At 43.2% G+C, this 26,508-nt stretch overlaps 1 protein-coding gene across 2 annotated transcripts in view; it reads right to left on the bottom strand.

Moving 5' to 3' along the window:
• The window catches only part of PRKCH (protein kinase C eta), a 256,636-nt gene that overhangs the window by 117,200 nt on the left and 112,928 nt on the right, over positions 1 to 26,508 (bottom strand). For both annotated transcript variants that reach the window (XM_053927481.2, XM_024567580.4), the window contains exon 2: positions 21,523 to 21,586. In XM_053927481.2, the coding sequence (XP_053783456.1) occupies positions 21,523 to 21,586 (64 nt within the window). The remainder of the gene's footprint in view (positions 1 to 21,522; positions 21,587 to 26,508) is intronic.

The raw sequence follows: 26,508 nt of genomic DNA, 5'->3' as shown, positions 1-26,508 counted from the left end.
AACTGCTTTTGCTTTTATTTGCAAGGCAAAACATTTAGATAGGGGAAATGAGTGGGCTGAAGCTTAGGTGTCTGGAGAAGAGAGGGAGCAATGACAGAAATGGAGTAAGCACAGGGGCTGATACGGGAGGAAAAGGATGACTGGGGTCTGAGTGTGAGGGGTTTGAACAGTATCACAGAACCGGGGCTCATGGGGGAGAGCTGCAGGCCAGAGATGTGGGCTGCAGACACAGACACAGGGGTGGAAACCACGGGTACAGCGAAATCCCCAGACTGACGCATATCTGCGGGGATGAGAGTGAGGACAGTGGGGGACTGAACGCTGATCCCTGGAGAATTACAAACTGAAGGGGAGGGAGAAAAGCCTGAGGATACAAGGAAGGGAGAGCCAGGGAGGTACCAGCATGACTGGTAGACTTTGGAGTCGTGGAATCAAAAAGTGTTAGGGCCCTGAGGTGGAGGGAGCGATGAGCGTTTTCAAATGCAGCAGAGATGTTCGGTAAGGTGAAGACTGAGAACTTCTGACTGAGTTTGGCAATATGTCCTCAGTGATCTTGTCAGGAGCTACTTGAGAAGCACGGTGGTGATGGAAGCCAGAGGGCTGGAGGAGAAAAGAGAAGGCAAAGAAAGAGAGAGTGTGTACAAAGACTGCGTTTTCAAGATAGCTGGATAAAAAAGAGGAAACAAATTGGAAAGTAACCAAGGAGGCGCTGAACAGATTTTTAGGATGAGGAGGCTTAGCCATGTTTACAGAATGGAGAGAGAAACCAAGAAACAGGGAAACGGAGGATTTAGAGTGGGGAAGCACAGATAGATCTTCAGCAAAAGCAAAGACAATGACTGTCTGGGATGAAGCCTAAGGAACAAGGATGCGGGGGACAGTAGGGAAAGTCAGAGCAGGATGTAGCTGAGGGAGGTCACACCTGACGCGATTTTTCTTAGCAGGTAGGAAGCAGGCCGCCTGCTCAGAATGAAGGCACAGAGTACGTGGGGGTCATGAGAATGATAAAAGTTGAGTTGTCACTGAAGGCACAGATCTGTAGCAGTAATTTGAAGCGCCCAGAAGAACAGCAAATGGAACCAAACACAGCAGCAAGGTCACAGTGGAAGATGGCTGAGAAAGGACCGGCACGTTTCATAATTAGGTGTCTGAAGGAGAGGGGATGAGAGACTGCGGAGAGAGTGGGTGGTGAGGGGCAGATACAGAGTACTTGTCAAGACAGTTGGCCACAGAGGGGGAGCAACAGGAGGTAGCTGAGGGCCTGGAGAAGAATTATTTTCCATCTACATCACCAAAGGAGAAGCAACCAGGGGAGAATAAGGCACCACACAAAGTGTAGTCAGACCAGAGGAAGTGAGCAAGCAAAATGTGTTAAGATGCCAGAGAGGGTGGATCTGCCCAGGAAAAAGGTGTGTGTAGCCTCAGTGGAAAGAGACATTTCCTTGGCAACCCATAGAAAGGAAGGAAGGAGGTGGCCTTACTGAAGGACAGTGGTACATGAAGATGGAAGTCACTGCAGGACTTTTCTCAGCAGAGTATTAGAACCAGAATTTGGGTGAGGAAAAAAAAAGAGAGAGAGAGAAAGGCTCGCAAGCGTGAAGGTTTTGGAATTGCTGAAAAATCAACAAGAAAGCACGCTCGGATTTTTGCTGGGTACCTGGTTACACACCAAGAATTCATATGCCGATGGATCCAGCACCATTGCCTGTCCGGGGCAGCACTGTGGGTGACTGCTCAGGCCTGGCCCTCGCAGGGCAGGCATGAAGGAAGGTAACAGGGTCAACTGGCTCCTAGGCAGCACGAATTAGCACTGCAGTGGTGAACCCGGAGTCTGGGTTCAAGAGAACACGGAGCAGACCAGGAGGGGCTTAGGGATCAGATAAGTTAGTGGGGGTCGGGGTCAGGTCACGTGGATTCGGTGGAAGTAACATAAGGGCTGAGTAACAACATAAGGAAGTAACTTTAGGATTGATTGAAAGGCACAGCATGTTTGAGATCCACTTTGTGTCTTTTTTCCCTTTAATCTTTTATCTCTGGACTTAACTTTTTAAACATATGGAATGGTTATTATAACTGTTTCGTCTTGTCTGCTAAGTCTAACATCTGTGTTAGTTCTGGGACAGTTTCAATTGATTGATGGATCTCCCATTATAGGTCATGTTTTTTTGTTCCTTTGCATGTCTGGTAATTTTTGACTGGATGCCACACACTGTGAATTTTACTTGCTGAATAGTTTTGTATTCCTGTAAATATTTTTAAGCCTTGTTTGGACACGCAGTTAAGTTACTTGAAAGTAGTTTGATCCTATCAGGTCTTGCTTTTTAGACTTGTCAGGTGGGCCAGAGAAGTGCTCACTCAAGGGCTAGTTAATCCCCAGTAGGGAGGAAAGATCATTCTGTACTCAACTCCGTGATCCACGCGTCCTGAGGTTTTCTAGTCTGGCTGGTAGGAGCAGGCAGGATTCCTGGCCCTGTGTGAGCTATACGCCAAGTTCTCGCTGCTCCCTTTGGGTGGCTCTTTCCCAAGTGATCAGGACTCTGTTGAAAACTCAAGGCGGGTACTTTGCTTATCTCTGGAGTTCTCTCTCTGGGCAGCTGTCTCCTCTCTGGTACTCTATCCTGTGATTTCTAGCTGCCTTAGTCTCCCTGGACGCTCAGACCCATCTCCTCAGTGAAGGAAATACGCTGGGCTCCATCTGAGAGGGGAAGGGAAAGCGTCTAGGGGTACAGTGGGGCTCGCAGAAGGAGCAACTTGGCCACAACAGTCCCCCTGTCACAGTCCATAGACCAGAAACAGTGCTAGAGGCAGAAAGCAAACTCTGCCTCTATACTCTGTTCATCCTCACAGGCAGCAGTACCTACCTCCCCGAGACCCCTAGAGGGGGAGGGGCCTTTAACGTACTTTGATGATACCTGTCAGATGGCCCAGAAGCAGCTGAGCTTAGCCTCAGCCCTTGAGACACATAACCCCACCTGCGGGCACCACGGAGCAGAGTAAAGAAGCTAGCGCGAATCCACACAAAAGTTAACTTTTTCAGCACATATTTCTCCTTCACATGCAACGAACTTATAATTTTGCCTCCAAAATACACAACAGATATTTTAATTAATAATTAAATACTGGATTTAAAATGGATTTTCACTTGAAAATAACACCATCGCTAACTTACGAAGGAACTAGGTAATGGTTAACCCCTAAACAAAACAAGCCAGCAAGCAAACAAACTTTGCTTATGGACTCAAACAAGAGACACCATCTGGTAATACAAAGGCAACCAAGCCTGTAAAATTAAAACTGCAAAAGTCAACACACACTTTAACTTACACAGGAGAAACCAATTTAATAAACGAAGGAAATACTTGGGAAAAGACCAGGGCTATAAAAATATCCACACGGAGCGAACCAATCAATGGCAATTTGTGAATAAATAACAAAACAAACAACCAGAGGGGCCCCAGGTTGATGGAGAGCACTGAGTCGGGTCATCAGGCTGGTGACTAGACCTAATGAAATCCTGGTACGGGGGAGAAGGTGGGGGACGGGGGCCAATGCTGCTTGACAATTTACAATGTCTGTCCTGGCAGTTAAAATTGGGCCTCTACAGATAAGAAATTAACTGTAAGTTGCCTATATGACCTGCTTGTAGAACATATGTTCTTTCTGGGACCTAGAAATGCCTTATAAACACGAGCTAATTAATATTAAGATGGCTATAAGGAAGAAGGCACTCATGGTAATTATAGACCTGTGCTAAATGAACAAGCCAACTGTGGGGGCTGGTTTTTAACATGATCCTGAAGAGCAGTCCCCTGGACCTACTGCTCCCTGGGTCATGCTAGACAGGAAAGTAGACCCCAACTCCCTGTTCTCTTGTCCTTCCAACATTCCTGTGGAGCTCCTGTAGCGCTGGGGCTGCCCATGAATAGGGCTGGTCTCTACACACACACACACACACACACACACACACACACACACACACACACACACACACACACACACACACACACACACACACGATCCACGGTGCAATCGGCACCCAAAGGAGAGGTAGTGCCAGCAGCACCAACCCAAGCATTAGCCAGATCCTCAAGGAGTGACTTGGGAGAAGGTGTAGCATCAGCCCCAGTGAGCAGATCTAAAAACAGGGGCAACACGCAGTCTCTGTGGGGCCCCGCAAACAGGAAACTGGCAAAGCAGCACTCCCCTCACAGGTAGTAAATCCTCCCCATCCCTTCTCTCCCACCCACGGCATTACTGATGGTAGCTACTACCAAAAGCACCAAGACCTACGGGCTGGAATGTGCCTTGCCCCCCTCCCAGAATGTGACACGCATGTGAAGTGTTGTCCAGGATTTGAAACAATGGCTGAGAAGGGGGTTAATGTCATCATATTTTCCCCAGTGCCTTTCAGATGATTCACCACAAAGTACGTGGAAATAAATTGGGTACGGACTTCCTTCCAAAATGGGTGGGTGCATAATCTGCATCAGGCCGTGACAGAACACTTTGTAGGTCTGTGCACTGTATATAATCTCACGTAGCCTTCACAAAAACCCTGTGGGCAGATACCACTAGCTCCATGTTTTATACATAAGGCAAACACTGTTCAAGGGCACATGGCTAGAGAGCACAGGAAGCAGAGACAGGTCTGTCTGATCTAAAGCCGATGCCCTCCAGCACCATAAGAGATTCAAAGGCAATTCCTTGGGGTGAGGGGTGGGGGGAGTTCCTTTAAGGAAAAAATTAATATTAACACCAGAAATTAATTTGGGTGGGGACATTCAGGAAGCTAGAGGCATCACGAAATATAACCTATTATCTGAAAGCATGAGTTATTTTCTGGATTAAAAATAAAAAGCACAGATTTCTCTCCTAGCCCTCCCCAGGACAGTGAGACTCTGCACGACCCACAACCAGAAGTGGGAGTGCTGCTGGGGGAGGTTGGGATGCTAAACGGTGCCGGGGAGGAAGCTTTATGATACTCAGTGAAGGGAAAGTGTTTTCAGTTGACTCCAGCACAGAAGTCGTCCTTCCCCTTAAAGACAATTAAAAATGCCCCCGTGGCGACTTCACACAGCCAAGTACCTACACTGAACAAACACTCAGATTTGGGATTACAAGCTGAGAGATGGAGGCATGGTGGTGTGAAGTCACAGGGAATTCAGACAGGAGGGACAGCTGGAGAAATGGGTGCCCGGGAGAACCCTGCCCTTACCAAAAGGTGCAAGGTGAAGACAAAAGACTTTGAAAACAAAACCAGCCTGCAAGCCAACTTCAACCCACAAGCAGTCTGCATTCCCTGGTTGGAGTCGTGGGAGGGACAGAAGCAGCCAGCACATAGTCAATAATCTGCATAAGAGAGACAGCCCATAACGACTGGACTTCTGGAACCCTTCAAGCAGTCACAGAGGCAAAGACCAAGAGTGCAGAAATCAGTGGTCTCCAGTGAGGACATGGAACACCTGAGGCAGAGGGGTGGAACAAGACACGACTGATCACAGGTACACTCAAGCAGGACTCTGAAATGTTCCTTCTGCACCCCGTTGGAGGGTTCCCACAGGGCCCTCACAGGAGCTAGCAGCAGATGTCAGAGCCCTACAGAAACGTCACTTAAAACAGATGGTTCCCTCCCAGAGTTCAGCTTCAGTCTTTGCAGTGAATCCTTCCTGAAGTCCACTGTTAGAAACAACCCCTCCAGGTGCTGTTAGGCACTCCTTTGCCTGGGTGGGTTCTAAGTCCACTAGATGAGACAGTGGTACCCAGGGAGGCTGTCCCTTCCATAGAACGGTATCTGAACACTGCCATTATGTGTAAGAGTGACTACACCTTTTCTAAGAAATAAGTGATTCATTTTCCTGAGACACCCAAACTCATCTGAAGTTTCGTTACCAAAATCCCCATAATAGTGAGATTGATACAGGTAAACTAAATGCTGAAAACCTAAAAATAGTCACCAAGCAACAGGCTGACCACTTTTAAATTAGGCCCTTCCTTCCCTGACATTCCTTCCTGCTTAAAACTACCCTGTTCCTGCCCAGCATGGGAATGGCTGCTGTTCTTGCTCTCTGAGAATCAGATGTGTCCCACGACACAACTTACACAGCTTACACAATAAAAACTGGGTTCAGGGTAGAAGTGAAATTTTGTCGCCGGTGCAGGTCACGAACTGACCAGCTGCTCCAATCACAGCAAAGCCCTGACACAGTGAATCCGGGTCTCAGGTCCATCACCCGTGAAATAAAGACCAACACTGACGGAGCCATGCCCAGCTCTGGAAAAACTGATGACGTCTTCAAATATTTTTGCAAAAATAACCCTCTTCATGAGAGTGCTGAGAAAGTCAGAACAGTACACACCAAGTCATTTGATCTGTTCTTGGTTCTAAGAATTAGCATACAGGTGCCATTGTAACCCAAACACTGATAAATATAAGATGAAAAAAACTTCCATAATTTTTGTCGTCATTTTTAAAGACAGAGTACCAAACAAATCTTTTAAAACGTATCTATTATTTAAAAAAAGTTGGCTCCCATTGTAACTAGAATCATATTAAATTGCTTTTCCTGGTTCTAGTTACTCCAAGAGACGGGAAATAACTATAAGTTGCATCCAGTCCAACAGCAGACAGGCAACAAAGCCAACATTCCCGTCCTGATTATACTATTTTCAAGCCTGGTTTGAGTCTCAGCCTTAGCACGGAGAGTGTGCAGACATTGGCAAGGCCCTTATTTAGACTCCGGGTCTCCTTTTCTCCTCCTAAAAGTGTAAAAACTGTCACCTGACCTCTCTATGTCGCAGTATTTCTAAGTCATTTGGGGTTTTGTCAACTCTTAAAAGACTACACGAAAGTGATACACTCTGCTATGTGGGTTTTTTTTTTTCCTATGTGTTTTCTTCAACTAGCAAACCTACCAATCGCCACAACTTTCCACTCCTTAAATAAGATATGATTTAGGCTACACCAGGGGTGTCCAGACTTGGCCAACCATTAGAACCAGCCAAGACGCTTATTAGGAACCTGTTTCCCTGGCCACTTCCCCAGAGATTCTGATTCAGTCTAGGGCCTCAGGATCTGCATTTTTAAAAATATTCAAGTGATTCCACTGTTCTAGAACAGATGCTCTTTTGCCACTTCATACTTTTCGAAGGCCCTGTTTTCAGTAATTGGTACATCCCCCAGTCTAAGGACTCAGAAAATGGAAGTGCCGTCATTTACAAGAAACAGAAAGTATTACCAAGACTCAATGAGAATTAACCTCCAAAAGGTATATATGAAGTGTCTACCATGGGCCCAGACTGACCGTCACTCTATTTACTCCTCCAGGTGCTTAGCAGACATGCCACTAACATTTATGAAAACTTCACAACAGTGATAGTGCTCACAAACTTTGAGAACAGAAGTCTCCAGCTCAGCCTCAACTTTCTGACTGTATTTGAGATGGGTAAGGTGCACAAACAAGAATAATTTCTCAATCACTGGTAACTGGAATTGAATTACAGCTAATTATATTAGCAGTGCATGGCCTTGTTATGTATCTCCAGGCAGACAATGTGAACTTTTAATGCTTTTAAGCTGTGTGATAGGTCCTAATTTAGCTTAAAACAGTAAGAAACCACAGTGGAACTTGGGAAAGTCTTCACGATAAACTTAAAATAGTTTCTGCTTTAGCAATTTACATTAAATCATTGGAAATGATTGTAATATTTAAAGTACTGATTATGTCCAATCAGTCGAATGGTAAGCCAGCATTGAATGTAAGTGAGTTTCACTTAAGTAACGACAGCGTGTCCTGAAAAGGAAAGTGACACTGACAGGGTGCTGACCCTGTGCCAAGGATGCTGGGCACCTCCCCAGGAGCTCAGGGCTCAGCCACGGTCCTCTCCCTGCTGCAAACTCTCACTCACCAACCATGCTCCCCCGCTTTGGGTCTTTTACTTCTTCTTTTCTCTTCCCCCAAACGACCCTGTGGTTTGGCCCCTGCCTCCCTTCGGATCTCTGGCTCAAATGTCACTTGATTTGAACAGAACAGCACACACAGCCCTTATTTCTGTCCCCTTAGCCTGTCTTATTTTTTTCCAATACATTTACCACTTAGTAAGTTACGTTAATTTGTCTAATTGCTTGCGCCTCCACCCACACACCAAATTTTGAGTGCTGTGAGAAACAACCAGTGCCATTAGTAAGTACATGCATACACACACACACAAATGTACATACATTATTACATAATGTTATACGTAAGTACTCTGTGTGTGTGTACGTGGGTGGTTCTCTTGATTCCCTGGGCCCCAGTGGTGGTAATTTGGAAATATTGCTTAACCCAGCATATTTTGTAACTCAACATAAATTCATGGAGGAAGCAACTGATTTTCTCCAAAACAATGTGAGATGTTGCCACTTACAAAATCCAAGAAAATTTCTGACGTACACAAGGAATGTGTCTGCAAACCTAGGGCACTGTGAACCTCACCACAACACACACACGCACGCACACACTCAACCTCCCGCAGAGGGTCATCCAGCACTGATTTGAGATCCAAAACAGAAATCTCAGACACCTGGATGAAATCGCGATGCTAAAGACAAGTTTCGGGGGAGAAGGGAAGAAACAGGTCTTCCTACCTTTCTATGTGCCCAGTGACACAGGGTGGTATTGGGGGAAATCTGATGAAAGAGATGTCACTATAACTGGCCTGGAAAACAGAACCTCAGCTGCCTTGTTCATTTGAAACAAAAAGCAGAGATATCAGAAGTTGCTGGAAGTGAGAGTGAAGCATAATGAAAATAGTCTCTGGAGCAATTAACTTTTCTATCAAAAAAATTAAATCACTTCTGTTTCACCCAAATCTCAGTTTCACTGGGAGAATACCACACTAGTGTAATTTCAACTAAATATATATATATATATATATATATTTATATATATAAGAAAATTAAGAAAAGTCAGATTCTGCATTTGTAAGAACTTTGATTTCAAAGGGACATGCTGGAGCAATTAACTTTTCTATCGAAAAAATTAAGTCATTTGTTTTACCCAAACCTCAGTTTCACTGAGAGAACACTACATTAGTGTAATTTCAACTAAATACACACACACACATATATATTTAGAGAAAATTAAGAAAATCCAGATTCTGCGTTTGCAAGAACCCTGATTCCAAGGGACACGCTGGCTCATCAGTGAGTGCCACACGAAGTGAAGCTGCTGAAGCTCTGTCCATAGACCTTGGAACTCTTTTGGAGATTCAGCTTTGAGGGCTTACAGCTCTGACCACTTGCTCAGAAGTACTGCCACCACTTTGTTCTGCTCAAATAGAGCAAAGGTTTAGCACAGAGCAGCCAGCAACAGGCACCTCTAAGTTAGAAACCACCATAACTTCTGGGTTGTTCTGGTGCTATTTCCTGACCTTCCTCTTTTTATGAGAAAGGGCTTATAACAAAAACTGGCTGAAACAGTACACTGCACAGTAAAAATAATTAGAAGAAAAGGATTAGAGTTTCTGTTGCCTGTATCACCTGTCGCCTATATAAGAATCAGTCCCCAGTGTAACATACACTGTTTGTCAGCTCCTTCTCTCTCTGGTCACGAGAATTGAATTGAAAGTGCTGGACTTCTGGAAGAAAGATAAAGGGGAAAATGAACCTAGAAATTTTAAAAGTAATTTGGTCTTAGGATCCTTTTAGAGTCTTAAAAAATGAAATCTCAAAATTTTGGTTTATCTGGGTTTCCTTCATTGATATTTCCCATCATTAAAAATTAAAATCAAAATATTTAAAGGTTTTTATTTAAAATAACAAATCCACTGTATGTTAACATAAATAACATTTTTATGGAGGATAACTATACTCTCCAAAACAAAAACATTAATGAGAAGAGTGATTTTTTTTTTTTTTTACAGTTTTGCAAATCTCTTCAATGTCTGACTTAGAGGCCAGCTGGATTCTTAATATCTGTGTCTGTATTCAATCTGTTGCAACTTTGTTTTAACTGAAGTAAAAGAGTAAAATCTAGCTGCACACAGAGAGCAGTTGAAAAAAGCTCAACTTAAGAGCTTTTTCAGATAATCGTGAATATTCTTCGATGCTACATCAAAACTCAATGTGGTAGTTTTTAAAAGTTGGTTGCAATGTGGAATCCAAAACTAATCCATGAACTTTTCACACTCTGTTGTATTGAACCCATCAGTCTGTCTTACTCTCTCAGTGGGTCCTTGACTCATGCATGGTTTTGTGATGTCTTGTATTGGTCGTTTTGAAAACACGGGGTCACTGAGTTACGCAGCTCTTATCCCAAAGGTTGACATATTTTATTATTCAATATTAAAATACCACAACTGTTCATTGATACCAACAACAGACTCATGAGAAAAGTCTTTTTGAAGTATTGGAAGCTGACAAGCTAATAATGGTGGATATAAGTTTTCCAAAATGGAAGGACCCAATTTTATCAGGGGCCTCAAATAGTCATAGTTCTTTTCCTTGAAATAACAGGCTTGCTACATTCATTTTTAAGAAAATGCCTAACAAGTTGCTGATTCTCCATAACTATCGTCTGTCATTTTTTCAAATAAAAATGGTGTTGCGTGGGAAAAAATGGCTAGCTCCGCTAACAACTCCATCATACCAACAAGTGTTTTTCCCTTGAGACACAACAGTATTTCAGTGTGTGAGTGGGCTTTATGCATAGCTCCTGTTTTGTCGCACAGAACATTGTAAAGATATATAGTCAATGGTTGAGCTCAACATTAAAAATGTTTACTGCTTCATCAAGGGCATTCTTAAGTGAGACTGGTTTGTTTGTGGTTCTTCCCTGAATTGTATGGCAATGCACTACACTGGCTATGCCGACGACTGTATGTTTGGTGCCTTGATTGGTTCTAAGGTGCCAACCGTTTTATCCACCGTTTCTTCTGCACCATTGGTACAAATGTCAACACATTTAAAAAGGAAAATAACATCTATTATTATTTTTTTAAATTTTTTGAATTACGGACCTCCTGAAAACATCTCCCAAATCCCTGGAGATCTGCAGAACTATACTTTGAGAACCAATTAAATTCTGAAAAAAACCCCACAACTTTAGAGTTTTTCATTATTGGTTAATAAAAGTAAAAGAAGTAGTCAGGATGATAACTGGGGTATAACTAGGCAAATACAGCTCTCATACCCTAAGCTGAACTCATTTAAATGTTTTATTTCTTCTGCATTCTAGCTGAAGGTGCGCTATAAGAAATACTGCTGTCCTTTGCAGAAAAACCTGAGCAAATCTCCAGCTCACTCTTCCCAGAGCTCTCTGACCCATGCTGATACCTGACAAGGTGGCTTCTTTCCCAGGTGAATGTCAGCCCTTAGATTTAAGAAGGAGGGACCCAAGGGAAGCCCTCCAAAAATACATCCCCAAAGACGACGAAACTCTGAGGAGGGTGCAATTATGCCCCCAAGAGGAGAGTTTTCTTCCAAGGTAGAACAAAAAGAAAGCACAAAAATGCCTCCCAGATGGACGGAGGGCCTAGAAAGATCTGTCCCTCAGCCCCCCAGTCTGAGCGTGCGGCTGGGTCTGGCAGGAATGGCAGCAAATCAGTGTCTCTGAGCTGCCTTCACCATATGCACACTGAGCATCACTGAAGTCTCAGGAGTTTGTTGTGGGGAGCAAGTGAAATAATATATGGGATTCATGAACACAAAGAGAAAATCAATTACTAGTGCAAGAGGCCAGTCTGCTATCAGAAAAGAAAATAAATCAAGGACTGCTGTTGTCATTTGCAAAATTACAGGCCCAGCACGGTCTCTGGTCCTCATTAATAACTGAGCTGGCTGATACAAAGAGGAGGAGTGAGCACACTATGGATGACATGAGATGATTAGCCTCAATCCTTTAAAAACATCATTCCTTCTTTTTCCAAGCCACCAAGTCTTCCCCCATTCCCTCAGGGCCTCTTTATCTCTCTCCTCTCCTGTCTTCAACCTGGCACTCATTTCCACTGGTAGCCACAGAACTGCTTGGACCAACAGAACTGAAGTGGTCATTCATTTCTCAGGCTGAATATACCAAAGGAATAATTTTTTTAAGCTAAATTAAAAAAAATTAAGTCAGGCTTGAAACACGAGGAAGGAATACTGAAAATGAACTGCCGTCAGGGACTCACTTTTTTTTCTCCTTTCAAAAATGACGTGCACTGTGAGTGTTAGATACCGTGAGAAGCTGTGGGCTGTAGCTTTCCAGCCGTAACACACGCTTCATCTGCCTTGGTGCATGTGGCCAGGGCAATTTAGCAGAGAACGTAATTATCTGTACACCAGTGGTTTGACACAGGAAACTTGAGCTAAAAACTGAGGCAATGGTACCAAAGCAAACAAAAGAAAGATCAGAATCTTACTGTACGCCATTATGCACTTGCCTTGGCAGAAAGAATAAGCAGATACCAAAGTTCAAGTGCACTTTCCATAGTCTCCCTGGAAGAAACGTGTATTGGCTCCGACTAATGTAAGAAGAGTCTGAAAAAAGGCGGTAATTCAAAGTTTTAACAAAGTTTTCTAGACAAGCTTCGAATCTGCAAATGGCAGGTGCTTTGTCAAGTTGTATTTTTGTTTGTTTTGTAAGTTCTTGACTCCCCCCCCCAAAAAAAAACACCCTGCTACAGAACACCTTCCAGTTTACTTCGGGAACTAGGGGAGAAGTGTGCGCACAGAACACCTGTCTCGCTCTCTTCGCAAAGACAATTCTAGTACAAATTCTTCTGATTTACTTTATTCTTTTTGGAAACTACCTTAAAATTAAACTTTGCAAGTGCAAAATGTTACGTAATTGTTAGTAGGAGATGATTACTTGTCACTGTAAGTGTGAACTTCATGTCAGAAGGAAGGGCATTCTCTTACTCAAGCCCTTCCTACCTGCAGTCTGACTCATGGCTTAGTATTAATCTGGAACTTTTAAAACTCTTCCTGAAGTACTTCAGTCATTTAAAATTTTTAACTCACCTCTTTGTAATACTTAAACATTGGGAATTAAGGATAAAATATATACAACCAAACCCCCTCCCACCAGATTTAAATGATCAATGGGGATAACTAACGTGGGCTCACAGTTAAAGCATCATTTTGATATAGTGGCAACCCAGATTCTGGTTTTTGTCGAGGAAATAGATATTTTTAAATGTGTAGTTTATTTTAACTTCTTGGTAAAGACAATTTCCAACACATGCCAAAGTAAGCAGAACAGTACAATACACCCACCTGTCAATCCATCTTCAACAATCAGCTCATGGCTGATCTGGATTTATTTGTACCCCACCCCTCCTCCAACCTCTGAATTCTCCTGAAGTAAATCTCAAATATCACATCATGTCATCGGTAAATATTTCAAAATGTATCTCTAACAGGCGGTGTTTTTATTTTAAACAACCGCAATGCCACGTTCACACCTACATAACATTAATAATTCCTTAATGGCATCACGGATCCAATCACTGTTCCCATTTCCTCGGCTGTCTCCCGGGAGGTATTGCTTGTTCTACAATTTGTGGTTGAATTGGGATAAAATATGGTCCATATCTTGAAACTGGCTACTATGTCTGCCATTTGTTATTTTGGTTTCCCCTCCTCCTCTTTCCTTTTTCTTCTAATTCTCAGTCAAAGAAACCAAGCCTCTTGTCCTATAAAATTTTAATGATTATATCCCATGGTGTCATTTAAAAAGTTCCCCTGTCGCCTGTGTTTCCTCTGAACTGACGGTAAGATCTAGAAGCCTGACCAGATTCAGGCTCCATTTTTTGGCAAGGCTACCCCACAAACAGAGTGGTGTGCTTCTATTAGGAGTCACGTAATGTCTGGTTTTTCCCTCTGTGGGCCAACCACTTAAGTCTGCAGTACCGTGAGTCCCAGCAAACTTCACTTATGCAAACTACATTCTCTCCAATCTTAAAATCTCACACCATATGTCTTAACAGCATAACAATGCACCAACATTATTTTTTATTTGTTCTCACATGAGGAGATATCATGATTTTAACTTATTTCTCTGTTGCTTCTCTTCCGATGCATCGCGGTTATAAATTTAGTGTGATACATTTTCATCAGTTTCATTTATTTCAACTTCCCCCCCCCCCCCACTCCACCCTTCCAGGTAAAAACCAGTCCAATATAGTGACAATAATAAACAGGGCCAGATTCTGACATTCTGGCAGCATCAAGAGGTTGCATTAAAATCCAGGTTTGTTTCATCGCCATAATAAATTTCAGCTCAGTTAGGTGGTAGATCCAGTTGTTAGCTCCAGAAAGTCTGAGCCGGAATAAAAGAAACAGTGGCATGAGGCAGCTTTCTTAAAAGCATAAATCACTTCAAAGGTATCTTCTCCAGCAGCAGGAATTCCGCCTCCAGTCAAGAGTGCTAAAACCCTTATTCACAAGGCACAGTGGTCACGGGTTGCTGATCGAGTTGACAGTGTTCTATAAACCCTGGGCTCTGTGAGGGGCTTCCACAGTGAGTCTTTCTTCTTCTGTCTTAATTCAATGAAGAGCCCTCCCTGTGGATTTTTGAGCAAGTTATGGCTGCTCTTCTAATGTTAAACCTGCACACAGCCCACTCTATCATCAAACCTTGAAGGTACTACAGTTAACGCCAGTCCAAACATTGCTTTTCGAAGCCTTTTATGTTTTGTTCTTTCCTTAAACTTCATTACAAAACATTTGATGCCACTTTGGAGGATGTTATACCACCTGGCGAGAAAGTCCCTGGCATACAGTAAGCACTCAAATGTTATTGAATGAATCATGAATATGTTAACAAAATGGTTGTTCATTAAGTAAACCTTTCAACATCACTTGGTTGAGTTGGACAAACTATAATCTATGACCCAGAGCCCTTAAATGCTGGTGTTCCCCAGAATTCTGCTATTGGTCAGCCTTGGTTTTCTCTCTGTATCTTTTCACTGGGTGTCTTCATCTATGTGTGTCTCCCACTGACATGCACAGCGCTGCTGTAGGCTCAGATTTCTTGCCAAACTCCAGGCATCTATTTCCAATTCCTCTTAGACATGACCACTTGGGTTTCCATAAGCACCTCAAACTCCACTTGTCTGAAGCTGAATTCATCTTCCATCCCTACGTTTCTACCCTGATAAATGATTCCACAACATCATCTGAGATTCATCTTTATCCCTAACGTCCAATGAATTGACAATTCCTGCTGGTTTCACTGTGTATACATCTCTCATAGTTGTCCCCTCCTCGCCATCCATCCCCACGGATTCCAACTTAATGCAGGCTCTACTACTCTCAACGTAAGATGACTTTAACAGTCTCTGAATGGCTCTCCACATCCTTATCTCCCCTTGTGCTCTAACAACCAACCTCCCACAGCCCCTTGAACCCACTGCTACCAAACCAAACCTTTCTGTCTCTGCTTAAAACCCTTCACTAGCACCCCATCACCTCTACCAGCCTCACAGTAGTGTGACCATGCAATTGATCATCGAACCTGGGACCGTGCTGAGAGTGAAAGGCGGTATTGTTTATCGTTACCCTGCTACAGCAGACTGCCCTGGGCAAGCCTTCACATGAGACACTCCCACGTCTCTGGCCACGTCTCCCCCCACTCCTCCATCTTCTCACCTTCCCACTACTTCTCACTACTTTCAGTGGACCCTGTTACTGCTCTCTCACCTCTGCACCCTTGTACAAACTGTCTTCCCCTCCTGAAATGTTCCCATTTATTGTCAGACTTGCTTTAAGCTTCACCTCTCCTGTGAAGCTTTCTCTAAAACCTTCTGGCTGTCTGATTACATATTCCCGAGGGCCAACACCGTGCCTTGGACTTATTCCCGCACCAGAACGGGGGCTCTGCCCTGCACACGGCTCTCCCCTCTGAGCTCCTTGTCTCCGCCTTGTGCATCTTATCTCTCCGGCATCTATGATGACTCAACAGTCTGCACCCAGCAGGCATTTCTTATGTCATTTCTCAGCCATGTCTTATGCTTAATAAAACTTTTTGCCTTTGCTGCTGTTTCAGCATCATTAGTAAAAGATAAGAATATGAGACAGGATGAAATAACTATTTGTTAGTAGCTCCTAATACCAGTCCTCTAGACCACAGCCCACAGCCCTACTTAAGCAATTTCTTTGTGAGGGAGAGCTCTGGGATTGCAGAATCTGAGCTCATGGCAGAACTCCTATAGGAGGCCAGGAAAGGAAAAGAGGCATGGAGATAAGTCAACATTATACTAGTCATTGCCCACTAAATTCTTGAGGAGTCTAGTACAAAATAAAGCCAGCACCAAAATAAAATAAACCTGCTGAGGACACATGGGGTCCCAGGCAAGGGTGGGGGGAACGGAAGAAATCTTGCTGCCAATACAACAGCAACACGTAGATGAGAATCCAAATAGTGTGGGATCATGGCATCCTCTACAGCTCGCAAAGCATTTTCCTACATATTATGTGTGTATCACACACTATATCATCTGACCTTTGAAACAACCCTGTGAGATAGATTAGATGCATCCTGAGGCTCAGCCAACATTTCCTGAGCTTTTACAGTCCCTCCAGGATGCCAGGCCAGTGTCCTTTTTGTAGCCCGAGACACCCCAGGCAGGCCTGACCTCATACGGCATCTTTATGAAAGCCCTTCAGCATCCAAAATGGAAACCAGAGCTCCAAATGTTCCACCAGCCAACTTGTCACTTTATGGCTGGGGATAACCTAAAGCGGCTGACAGTGAAACCAAGCCAGGGACATTCTCACAGTGCCAGGCCCAGGCCGCTGCCACAGATGCAATAGGCGTGTTGGAGGGGCAGCCATCACGTCCTCTGGATTTAACAAGAAAGCTGTGCTCTAAGGCTGCAGTAATGTGCAACCTCAAGCTAAACCTCAGCCTAGGAGCCAAACTGACAAGATAAAGCTCCCACAGAGATCTGAGGTTCTAAAATACATCCCACAGATAAAAGCTCCCAGAGATCTGAGGTTTCTAAAATTTACCCCACAGGTGGATGCTGTTAGCTCCTGAAATTTGAACATTAAAAAATCTATTTCTCATAGATCAAACAGCTCATTTAACACCTTTTAAAATCGGCAGACATACCTCAGAGGAGCACACTACTAAGATATCAATCATTATCACTTCAGTATGAATTGGCCCATGAATTCACTACCTTCCTTATCAGTAACTGTTCCTGGAGAGAGGAGATCACTAAGCATCTTAATGAAATAAGAGACAACTAAAGGCAGAGAGCAGAAAAAACTGACTCAGACAGGCAGGGGAATTACCAAAGATAAACTTGGCCTGCCTCATAATTTTATCCAGGGTCATTTGGAAGAAACACGATATCAATGATCTGGTAAGAACTCACCCTAAAAAGATTTGAAATTCCTTTCTTCTTATCACTAAAACTAATAAATTAATACAATGAGAAATCCAGGAGTATCCCAGTGCCAGTGTTCTGCTGTTCCTAGTGTCCAATTAAGGAAGAGAGAACCTAAATAAAACTTAGTCCTAGAAAGCTGGCGTGGCTCTGAAAAAAGAAGCCAGGTAATGACGATGGCACAACCAGACCCAGCCTGCCCTGCGTGGCCTCCCTCCATCGGGGCCTTGGAACGTGACGCAGAAAGATAGCGCAGCACACTTAGGGTCTCACCCCGCCTCACGCCTGTCTCACCTCTCACTGCTGGGCTTGTCCGTGCCATGACTGTGCCCCTGTTCCGTGTGCTGCCAGAATGTTCTATCAACAGTGTTCTGTGATACTGCCTTGCATTTTATTCAACTAAACTATGAGCAGGCTCATTTTCTCACCAATTCTGTTATGTACAAGATCCTACGCAAAACAAAGAGACCTGTGTGCAGGCAGAAGACCCCAAACGCTAATGGGGATAGTTTTTTCATGTTCGAGTATCCAGGTTTCTGCTAACGTCATTATTAGGCAGTAAGATCATATGCAACAATTGAGACAACAGATAGAAAAATGGTACCATTAAAATGATTCACCTACATGAATAAGAACGTTTGGCTGAGAGGAGAGAAAACCACTTCTCAAAGAAGATGTCGCCAGTTACAAAAGTCAACGCCAAACAGGCGAACCATGCAGTCACATGTTTAAAAATCTTCACAAGGATTTTAGTAATGGTGGAGTAGCGTATCATGGACTAACCTTCCAACAACCAGAGAAAAACCCTAAAATCTCTAGAAAATGTGTTTGAAAACAATTAGTTGAAAATACTGAAGAGCAACCAAAAAAGCAAAAATGAGAGGAAATCCGACACTTGGAGGGAACTGCATTGGGCAAGATAGGAATCGTGAGAGTATTTTGCTGGGTGAAATAAGTAGGATGGAAAAGGGCAAGAACAGTATGATTTCACTCACATGTGGATATAAAACCAAAAGCAACACACCAACAAACAAAAAAACAAACTCAAAGACACAGGCGACATAATGCTGGTTACTAGAGGAGAAGAGGGTACAGGGAAGGCAAAGAGGGCAAAAGGAGGTCAAGCATATAGTGATGGAAGGAGACGAGGCTTCGGGCGGCGAGACACGACGGAGTATACAGATGTTGTACTCTGGAGCTGTGCATCTGAAACTTATGTTACTAGCCAATGTTACCCCAATACATTTAATTTAAAAATCCATATTTATAGGTCATCTCCCAAGATTATTTCAGACTGTACGGGGCAGGGCGAAGAGATCTCAAACAGAAAGCTACCCCTCCGTTGGCTTGAAGAGTGAAACAGAAAGATTCAGGACTGCCAGCTGACTGGAACTGAACACAGAAATCCTAAAAGGATGGGGCCACAGAGAAAGGAATTCCCAAGTCCATGAGGTCCTCACACGTGTGGCCCTCCTAAACTGTACAGGTGTAGGGGAGGCTCGGAGGGGTCCAGGGAAAAGTAAGAGCTAGAGTCCTGAAAACTACTTGAGACGCCGGCTGTTTCCCACGTGCAAGCCCAGCCTTCCACTGAAGCCCCAAAGTGCCACTGCCTTATGAGTAAAGACCATCCCAGGACTATGGAATTTGCCAAAGAACTATGGAAAAAATTAAAAATTAAAAATCGCACCCGAAAAAGCCTTCACAATTTTAAGGTAATAGCCAGTAATGTGGCTGCCTGCTAGCAAATTAAGAACAAAGGAAGAAAAGCACAGAATCATCTCAACAGATAAAAGAAAAAGCACTTGCCAAAATTTGTGACTCTTAATTAAAAAAAAAAAAAACTATCAGAAAACTAGGGCTAGAAGGGAACTTCCTCAATTGTGATAAAGGGCATCTACAAAATGCACACAGCTGACATCATCAGTGGGAAGAGACTGAATTCCTTCCTCCCAAGATTGGGTACGAGACAGAAGATCTGTCCTGGAAGCCTCCAACCACAATAAGAAATGAAAAGGAAATAGAAGTCATAAATATCACTGTGGTACACTTACACAATGGAATACTACGAAGCAGAAAGGAAGAAGGAACTCCTGCCCTTTACAACAGCATGGATGGAACTGGAGAGCATTATGCTAAGTGAAATAAGCCAAGCGGTGAAAGACAAATACATATGATCTCACCTATAAGTGGAACCTAATCAATAAAACAAACAAGCGAGCAAAATATAACTAGAGACATGGAAATAAAGAACAAACTGACAGCAACCAGGGGAGGGAGATAATGGGGCAAAGAAGGTGAAGGGCCATCAAGGGACATGTATAAAGGACCCACAGACTAAGACAATGAGGGGAGAAGGGAAGGATTGAATGTGGGAGGTGGGGGTGGACAGGTCAGGGGAGACTAATGGGGGGAAAATGGGGACAACTGAAATTGAACAACAATAAAAAAGCCATAAATATTAGAAAAGGAAAACTTTACTTACAGACAACAAGAATGTTTACAGAGACAATCCTAAGATATCTACAAAACAAAAACGCTAGAACTAATAGATTAATTTATTAAGGTTGTAGAATACAAAGTCAATATACAAAAAAATTCATTTGTATATGTCATACTGGTAACAAACAATTTCAAAATGAAATTTCCATCACTGAAAGTTCTCTTGTGTCCTTTCCCAGTCAGTCCCCTGCTGTCAGAGGCAATAAAAGTAATGTTTGGGTTTGTTTTCTCACCACAGATTATTTTTGTCTGTTCAGAAAGTTTATGTAAATGCAGCTACATGGTGCATTTCCTTGTGTGTCTGGCTCTTCTCCTCAGCATCTTTTCTCTGAGACCCATTCACATCATTCTGTATGTCAGTATGCTATTCCTTTGTACTGCTCAATATTCCTTCCTTTATAAAAATGTGAAACAATTTATTTACCCATTCTCCTCTCAATGGACACTGGAGTTTTCCCTGGTTTGGGGTATTATGAATAATGTTTCTATAAACATCCCTGTACAGGAATAAGAAGCAGAATAGGTAGGCACAGAATAGACAGGGGAGGTTAAGAATACTATAGGAAATGGAGAAGCCAAAGAACTCATATGCATGACCCATGGACATGAACTGTGGCAGGGGGGGAATGCTGGAGGGTGATGTGAGCAGTACAGGGAGGAGGGGGATAGAGGGGAGAAAAAAATCCGCACAACTGTAATAGTATAATCAGTAAGATATACTTAAAAAATCATTCCTGTACATGCATTTTGTGGACATACATTTTCATCTCTCTTGGGCAAATACCTAGTAGTAAAATTGTTGGGTAACAGAGTAGAGATATTTTATTTATATAATTGTGTAAGAAACTCTCAGATGGTTTCCCAAAGTGGTTGTTTTCTCATACTCCCCCCAGCAATGTAGGAGAGTTCCCATCATTCCACATTCTCACCAACACTTGGTATGGTCAGTCTCTTTAATTTTAGGCATTCTGGTGAGTATAAAATGATACCTTGTGGTTTTAATTTGCGTGAAACATTTTTTCATGTGCTTATTGGGATGCTGCTTATAAGGCTGTAGCACTTGTCAAAACTCAAACTATTTACTTCTGATCTGTTCACGTCACTGTACAGTCAAGAGTTATACATTAATTTTTTGATGGTGGGAGGGAGGGGGTTGACACCCCTAGCCCCCATGCTGTGTAAGGGTGAACTATCTATCGATTTGGCCTCAATTTAAAAAAAAATTGGGGAATGAGAGTTGGGGGTGATACCAAGGGAAAAGAAATAGAATCTCTTAAAGGATATAATGAGATATAAGGCTATTAGGGAAAAAACTCAATCCTTAAATTTTTAACACATTCAGGGGCCAACTGAAAAGTTAGCCCCAAAAGAAAAATCTAAAGAAATTTAATATTCATGAACTAAAACAGGCAAGAACCCATTCAGCTAAGGTGCTGATGCATAAAAACAAAACTCAGTTTGTTACATAAGACATGTGATTGCCAGATTTAGCAAATACATTTAATCTAGCAACCCAAACAAAATACCTGCCAGCCTAATTTAAAACAGTGATTTTTTTTAAACGCATCTTTTACAAAATGCTCTTTTTATAATTTCCATGCTAGAAATTCTTCCTGAGTATGAACCAAGCTACACAGATACCAGAAACCATCCAAAACTCATTCTTACCTTCAGTGAAACTCCCTGTTAGGGTTATTACTACAAACACTTTCCCTTCTGGCTCCAGATCCACCTAGAAAGAAAGAAAAAAAAATTGTATATTATATTCTAATTCTAAAGTACTTTTCATGTGCCCCAAATATTCTTACAGATAGGGCAAAATGTATACATCACCACCATAAATCAGATCTAAGTCTCTCATCCCACAGTAAAGAGGCAAGAATCCAGTGAAAACACAAGCAACCGTAAGAGCTGACAGACAAATCTGAAAGTAACAGTTCTTTCAATGTTTCTCTTCTCTTCAATTTTGTTTTCGTCCATTTTGGCTCTTCACAACATCAAGAAGCATCCATAAACTTGGTCACTGTTTTTGAGATGTCCCTATTTTCTGCACGCCACTCAGAAGAGTAGCATTTTATTAAACTACATGGTAAGTATATGGAATAGACATGTAATGGAAACATATAAGGTGATGAATGAACAAATGTGGGACGTGGTCGACTGCAAACCTTTCGTTTCTAGGAAGGAAAATGTGTAAGGGGAGGAGGGCTATCTCTGCCTATACCATTTCCACCCACGTGCAGGTAATCAATCTCCAGGAAGCACCAGGGAAGGCAGCGCCAGAGCATTGCGTTCACTACCGCTCACAGGAGTTACAACGTTGCTGTAAGTTCTTATCAGCTGAGACATCAGACGTACGTTCTGCAAATGTAGCAGCTTGAAGACCTCTCAGTGGGTCCCGTCCTCTGAACATGCGGCAGCTTCCCAAAGACCTTCACGCAGCATGGCCCCAGGATGGGGCAGTTCCCTCCCCGTCTGCTGGTCACAGAGCTCGGGTAGGCAGGCTTTGGCCTCGTCATGCTGGTGCTATCCTTGAACTACCCATGAGTCTTCCTAAGCCTTGGATTGTAAGATTCTTTTGGACCCAAATACATAAATTTGCAATCGTCTTTAAGTAAAAATCTTAAAGATTTTATGACAGCCCATTTCTGCTGTTGGCCTCTCATCTAAGAGAGAGAGAGGGGTCTGGCATATTAAATTTAAATAAGCTGCTAATCACATGGTATGGTAGAAAGAGCCCCGAACTAGACCGTGACATAGACTCTAGCCTGACTGCCACAGGTGGCTCTGGGCAAGGCTCTTCACTACCCCAGGCTTCCCTATCGCTATCTGAAAGTGCACGATGTCGTCAGTCAGCATGTCTGACATGGCTGCCGTCAGATGATCTCAAAGACATTAGTAGTACTATTTACTGTACTTACAGGTAACAAAGACTGGAAAAAAATGCATTGGCCTTACCCTAGCTCACCACCATGTATTTTTTAACATCACATCCTGATCATATAGTAAAAAATGCCTATTTTGTACTGACTCAGAAAACGTCTATATAGCAGCTTATTCTTATAAACCCTCCCTTTCTCTGCACAAAATCTGCATCAATGTGGTAACCACCCTGTAAATCACCCCAGTGTTCAAATCAGCTACTTGCATTACAACTACTGCTAACTTAACTATATTCCCACCCCCACCCCCCTTAACTGTCTTAATACCACGAGTGAACCTTTATAGAACGGTTCTGAAAATAGAGCTCTCTGGAGAGATGACTAAACAGGATGTCAGTCTCTAATTGTCTCACTCTCTGCCTTGACTTGTTTCAAGTCAAAAATATGTTCTCTTCAAAAGCCACTCCCTCGCCTTCAATGTAAAGGCCTAGCAGGGCCACATACGTTCGACTTCACAACGTACACTTCTGCTGGCACAGGGGGAGCTGCTGCCAGCCCCCAGACAGACTGCTGAGACACCTCTGCCATCCCCTGGCCCATGGCCGGCTCATAAACTGTCCCCAACACTGCTGTCAGGGCTGGCAAAGGCCACTCCGCCCCGACGGGTCAGGGGCTGCTGTGACAGACAGCAGGGGACTCCACCACTTAGAATCAGGACCTTTCACAAGTAGAACAGGTTTGCTCCCACTGTTTTTCTTTCCTATCCTTTTTTTTATTTTTTGGCTTCCACATTTTTGACCCATGCCGCCATTGTGAAGGAAAAGCCAGACTGGAAAGCCATCTTCAAGCCTAGTCTGTCTAAGATTTCTGACCTTAGAACAGGGGTGTACAAACTGCAGGTGGAGACTCATCGGTGGGACCTGAAAACAATGGAGTGGCTTGCACACAGCAAGAATTTTTACGGAGAATAAAATGAAACACAAAATACGAACCCATCAAGTTGTAAAAAAAATATATGAAGTACTACGTCAAACATCCGTTTGCAGTTTTGTATGCAAGTATAAGGGTATTCTGGATTTTAATGTAAAAATGTATTCATCACTGTCACAGAGAAATAGTTGGAAAAATGCGGCCTTAGAGGTTACCTGTTTCAACTCCACAGTACTGATGGGCTGTTGGCATCTATCCACAGGGGCTGCTTGGACACCCCCATTGACAGCCAACTCACCACCCCACAGCTGGCCTCCTTTATCCCCATACATCACAGAAAGATCTTTCTCTTGTAGCAGAAATACAGCCACCAACAGTGTCTGCTCACTGACCCTAGTTTTGTCCTCTGCGGCTGTAGTGGATAACTCTCTCTAGCTAGAACATCCATTCCAGCTTCTGGGAACAGCTCTTCGGCTTTATTTGACAACTAGCACTCCATCACATGTAGTCCAAACGGTTCTGCTGTGATGCTGCCGCTAACTCCAGAGTGGACACGTGACCCAGGCCTTGCCAGTCAGAGCCCTGATTTCTTCCAGAGACGATGACCGGCCTGGAACTGACACATGCCCTATATCTGGCCATCTGAGTGACTCCCTACCTTCCGTAACTGGTTCAAACTTGGGCACAAAATCCAAGTGGGTCCAATTAGGAATCCTGATGTACAGAGGAAAGACAAGATCTCCCATCCAAACACAGCGAGCCCTGCATGCTGTGTCCCCACCATCCGAACACACACAGCCTGTATCTCAGCCTCTTTTAATAACTTGTAGACTCTCCAGGGAGGCATGTTATTTTATTTAATCTGAGAGATGAAACAAAATGGGTTATGGGTCAGGCAGTGTACTGGGTAATACTCAAAATTGTGAAAAATACACATTACCTGCCTGAAGTTTACTGCCTAGTGACTTGGGGCATGTAATCTTTCAGACTAGAAAATCCTTTCTTCTCATTTTTACTTATCAAACTCCTATTTGTCCATCAAGACTCAACTCAAAACTCACCTCTACAGGGAGGCCTTCCCAGACCTCTTCCAGATAATCGGGCACCTCTACACCGTTATGGAGACCATCGCTAGAACCCAATCATGTTGTAGTCCTTATGCCCCATCGCTTAGGACCCTGCCTGGCACATAAGAAAACTAAAATGATTTGTTGACTGAATGAGTGAGTAAATTAACAAACATGGATATCGCAAGTAGCTTCACGTAGGACGTGGTTTTCTCCTCCTTCACCATTCTGTTCAGTTTCCCCCAGATATGCCCCACTTTCTCTATTCCCCCACTAAAGAGTAAACGTCAGTAGGTGGGTGTAAACCTGACCCTCACGGGGGAGATCAAGATTATCACCAGCCCGAATCTTGACAGCGACAGTGGCCTTTATTGATGCAGCTGCGGGCTGCATGAGCACTTCGAGAAGCCCCAGTGACCCAGCTTTATTTAGTTGAGTTTTCCATCAACTAAAACCTCTGCACCTTTTCTACGTGCTGTTAGGCCCTGCTTCCCACATCCTGCGCAGTGGTCAGGTCTCATATCCTAAAAGCTTTGTATTTTTTCTACACAACTTCAGCTTGTTGTTCTAGGCCCCTAGGTTCGCCGGACCCCGACTCCAGTTGGTTCATTCACTTTCCTTCTCAGCTTTGTAACAGCCAACATCAGGGCCTGGGTTAGCTATGTCATCATCAAAAAAGCATGCATTGCTGATGGGACCATAAAATGGCACTTTGGAAACAGTTTGACATATCCTTAAAAAGTTACATACATACCTCCCCCATTTGAGCCAGCCATTTCCCTCCTTGATATTTATCCAAGAATAAAAAAGCATATGTTCATACAAAGATATGTACACAAAATGCTCACAGGAACTTTTTAAAAAGGTGGTATAGTCATACAATGGGATAGACAATGGAATAAAAGAAGGAACTACTGAAACATGCAACAACATGGAAGAACACTGAATGGAAACCATCAAACAAAAAACGGATACATTCTGTTTAGAAAAAGGCAAACTATTATACAGAAAACACATTAGTGACTGCCTGGGGACAAGGGTAAGAAATTAAGACAAGTGGAGGGAAAGAGGAAAGGGGGGCATGAGAGTACAAACGTAATTCAATGGAGAAAGAATACTCTTTTTAACATGTGCCGCTAGGGCAACGGGATATCTGCCTGCAAAAAGTTAAAGGTAGCACCCTGCCTCATACCATATGTACGCATGGATTCAAAATGGATCACAGACCTATTTAGGGGGAAACAAGAGCCGAAAGTATAAAAGCCTTAGGAGAAAACATAGGAGTAAATTTTCCTGACTTTGGGTTAGGCAATGGTTTCTTAGATATGATATCAAAAGTACAAATGACAAAAAATGTGATAAGTTGGACCACGTTAAAAAGTAAAACTTCTGTGGTATAAAACAAGCAAACAGAAAGTGTCCATGTCTCATTGCCCAAATACCTTTCCAAAGAGCCACTCTCATCAACTTTTTCTATCAAGCCTTCGGTGGCTTCCCAGCGCCTTAATAACCTCCCTACTCCACCTGGCTTTCTGGGCCACCTGGAGACCCCTTTTCTGCCTCCTCACTAATTTACCCAAACTGCTTTTTCAAATTTCCATTCTTTAAGCCTGCCCGTCTACTCAGGCTTACTACTGCACAGCCACACCTTTGCACATGCTGTTGTCTCTGCTTGGAAAGACTTTCTCTCTTCACTTTACCTGTCTATTCATTCAAACCTTACTGAATTACTCCAGGGGTCGGGATTACTGCCAAGTGCTCAGGATTCCCAGAGC

The sequence above is a fragment of the Desmodus rotundus genome, chromosome 7 (genome assembly GCF_022682495.2).
Source record: "Desmodus rotundus isolate HL8 chromosome 7, HLdesRot8A.1, whole genome shotgun sequence".
Classification (NCBI taxonomy): domain Eukaryota; kingdom Metazoa; phylum Chordata; class Mammalia; order Chiroptera; family Phyllostomidae; genus Desmodus; species Desmodus rotundus.
The sequence above is the reverse complement of the archived record's forward strand: the minus strand, read 5'-3'. Positions and strand labels throughout refer to the sequence as shown.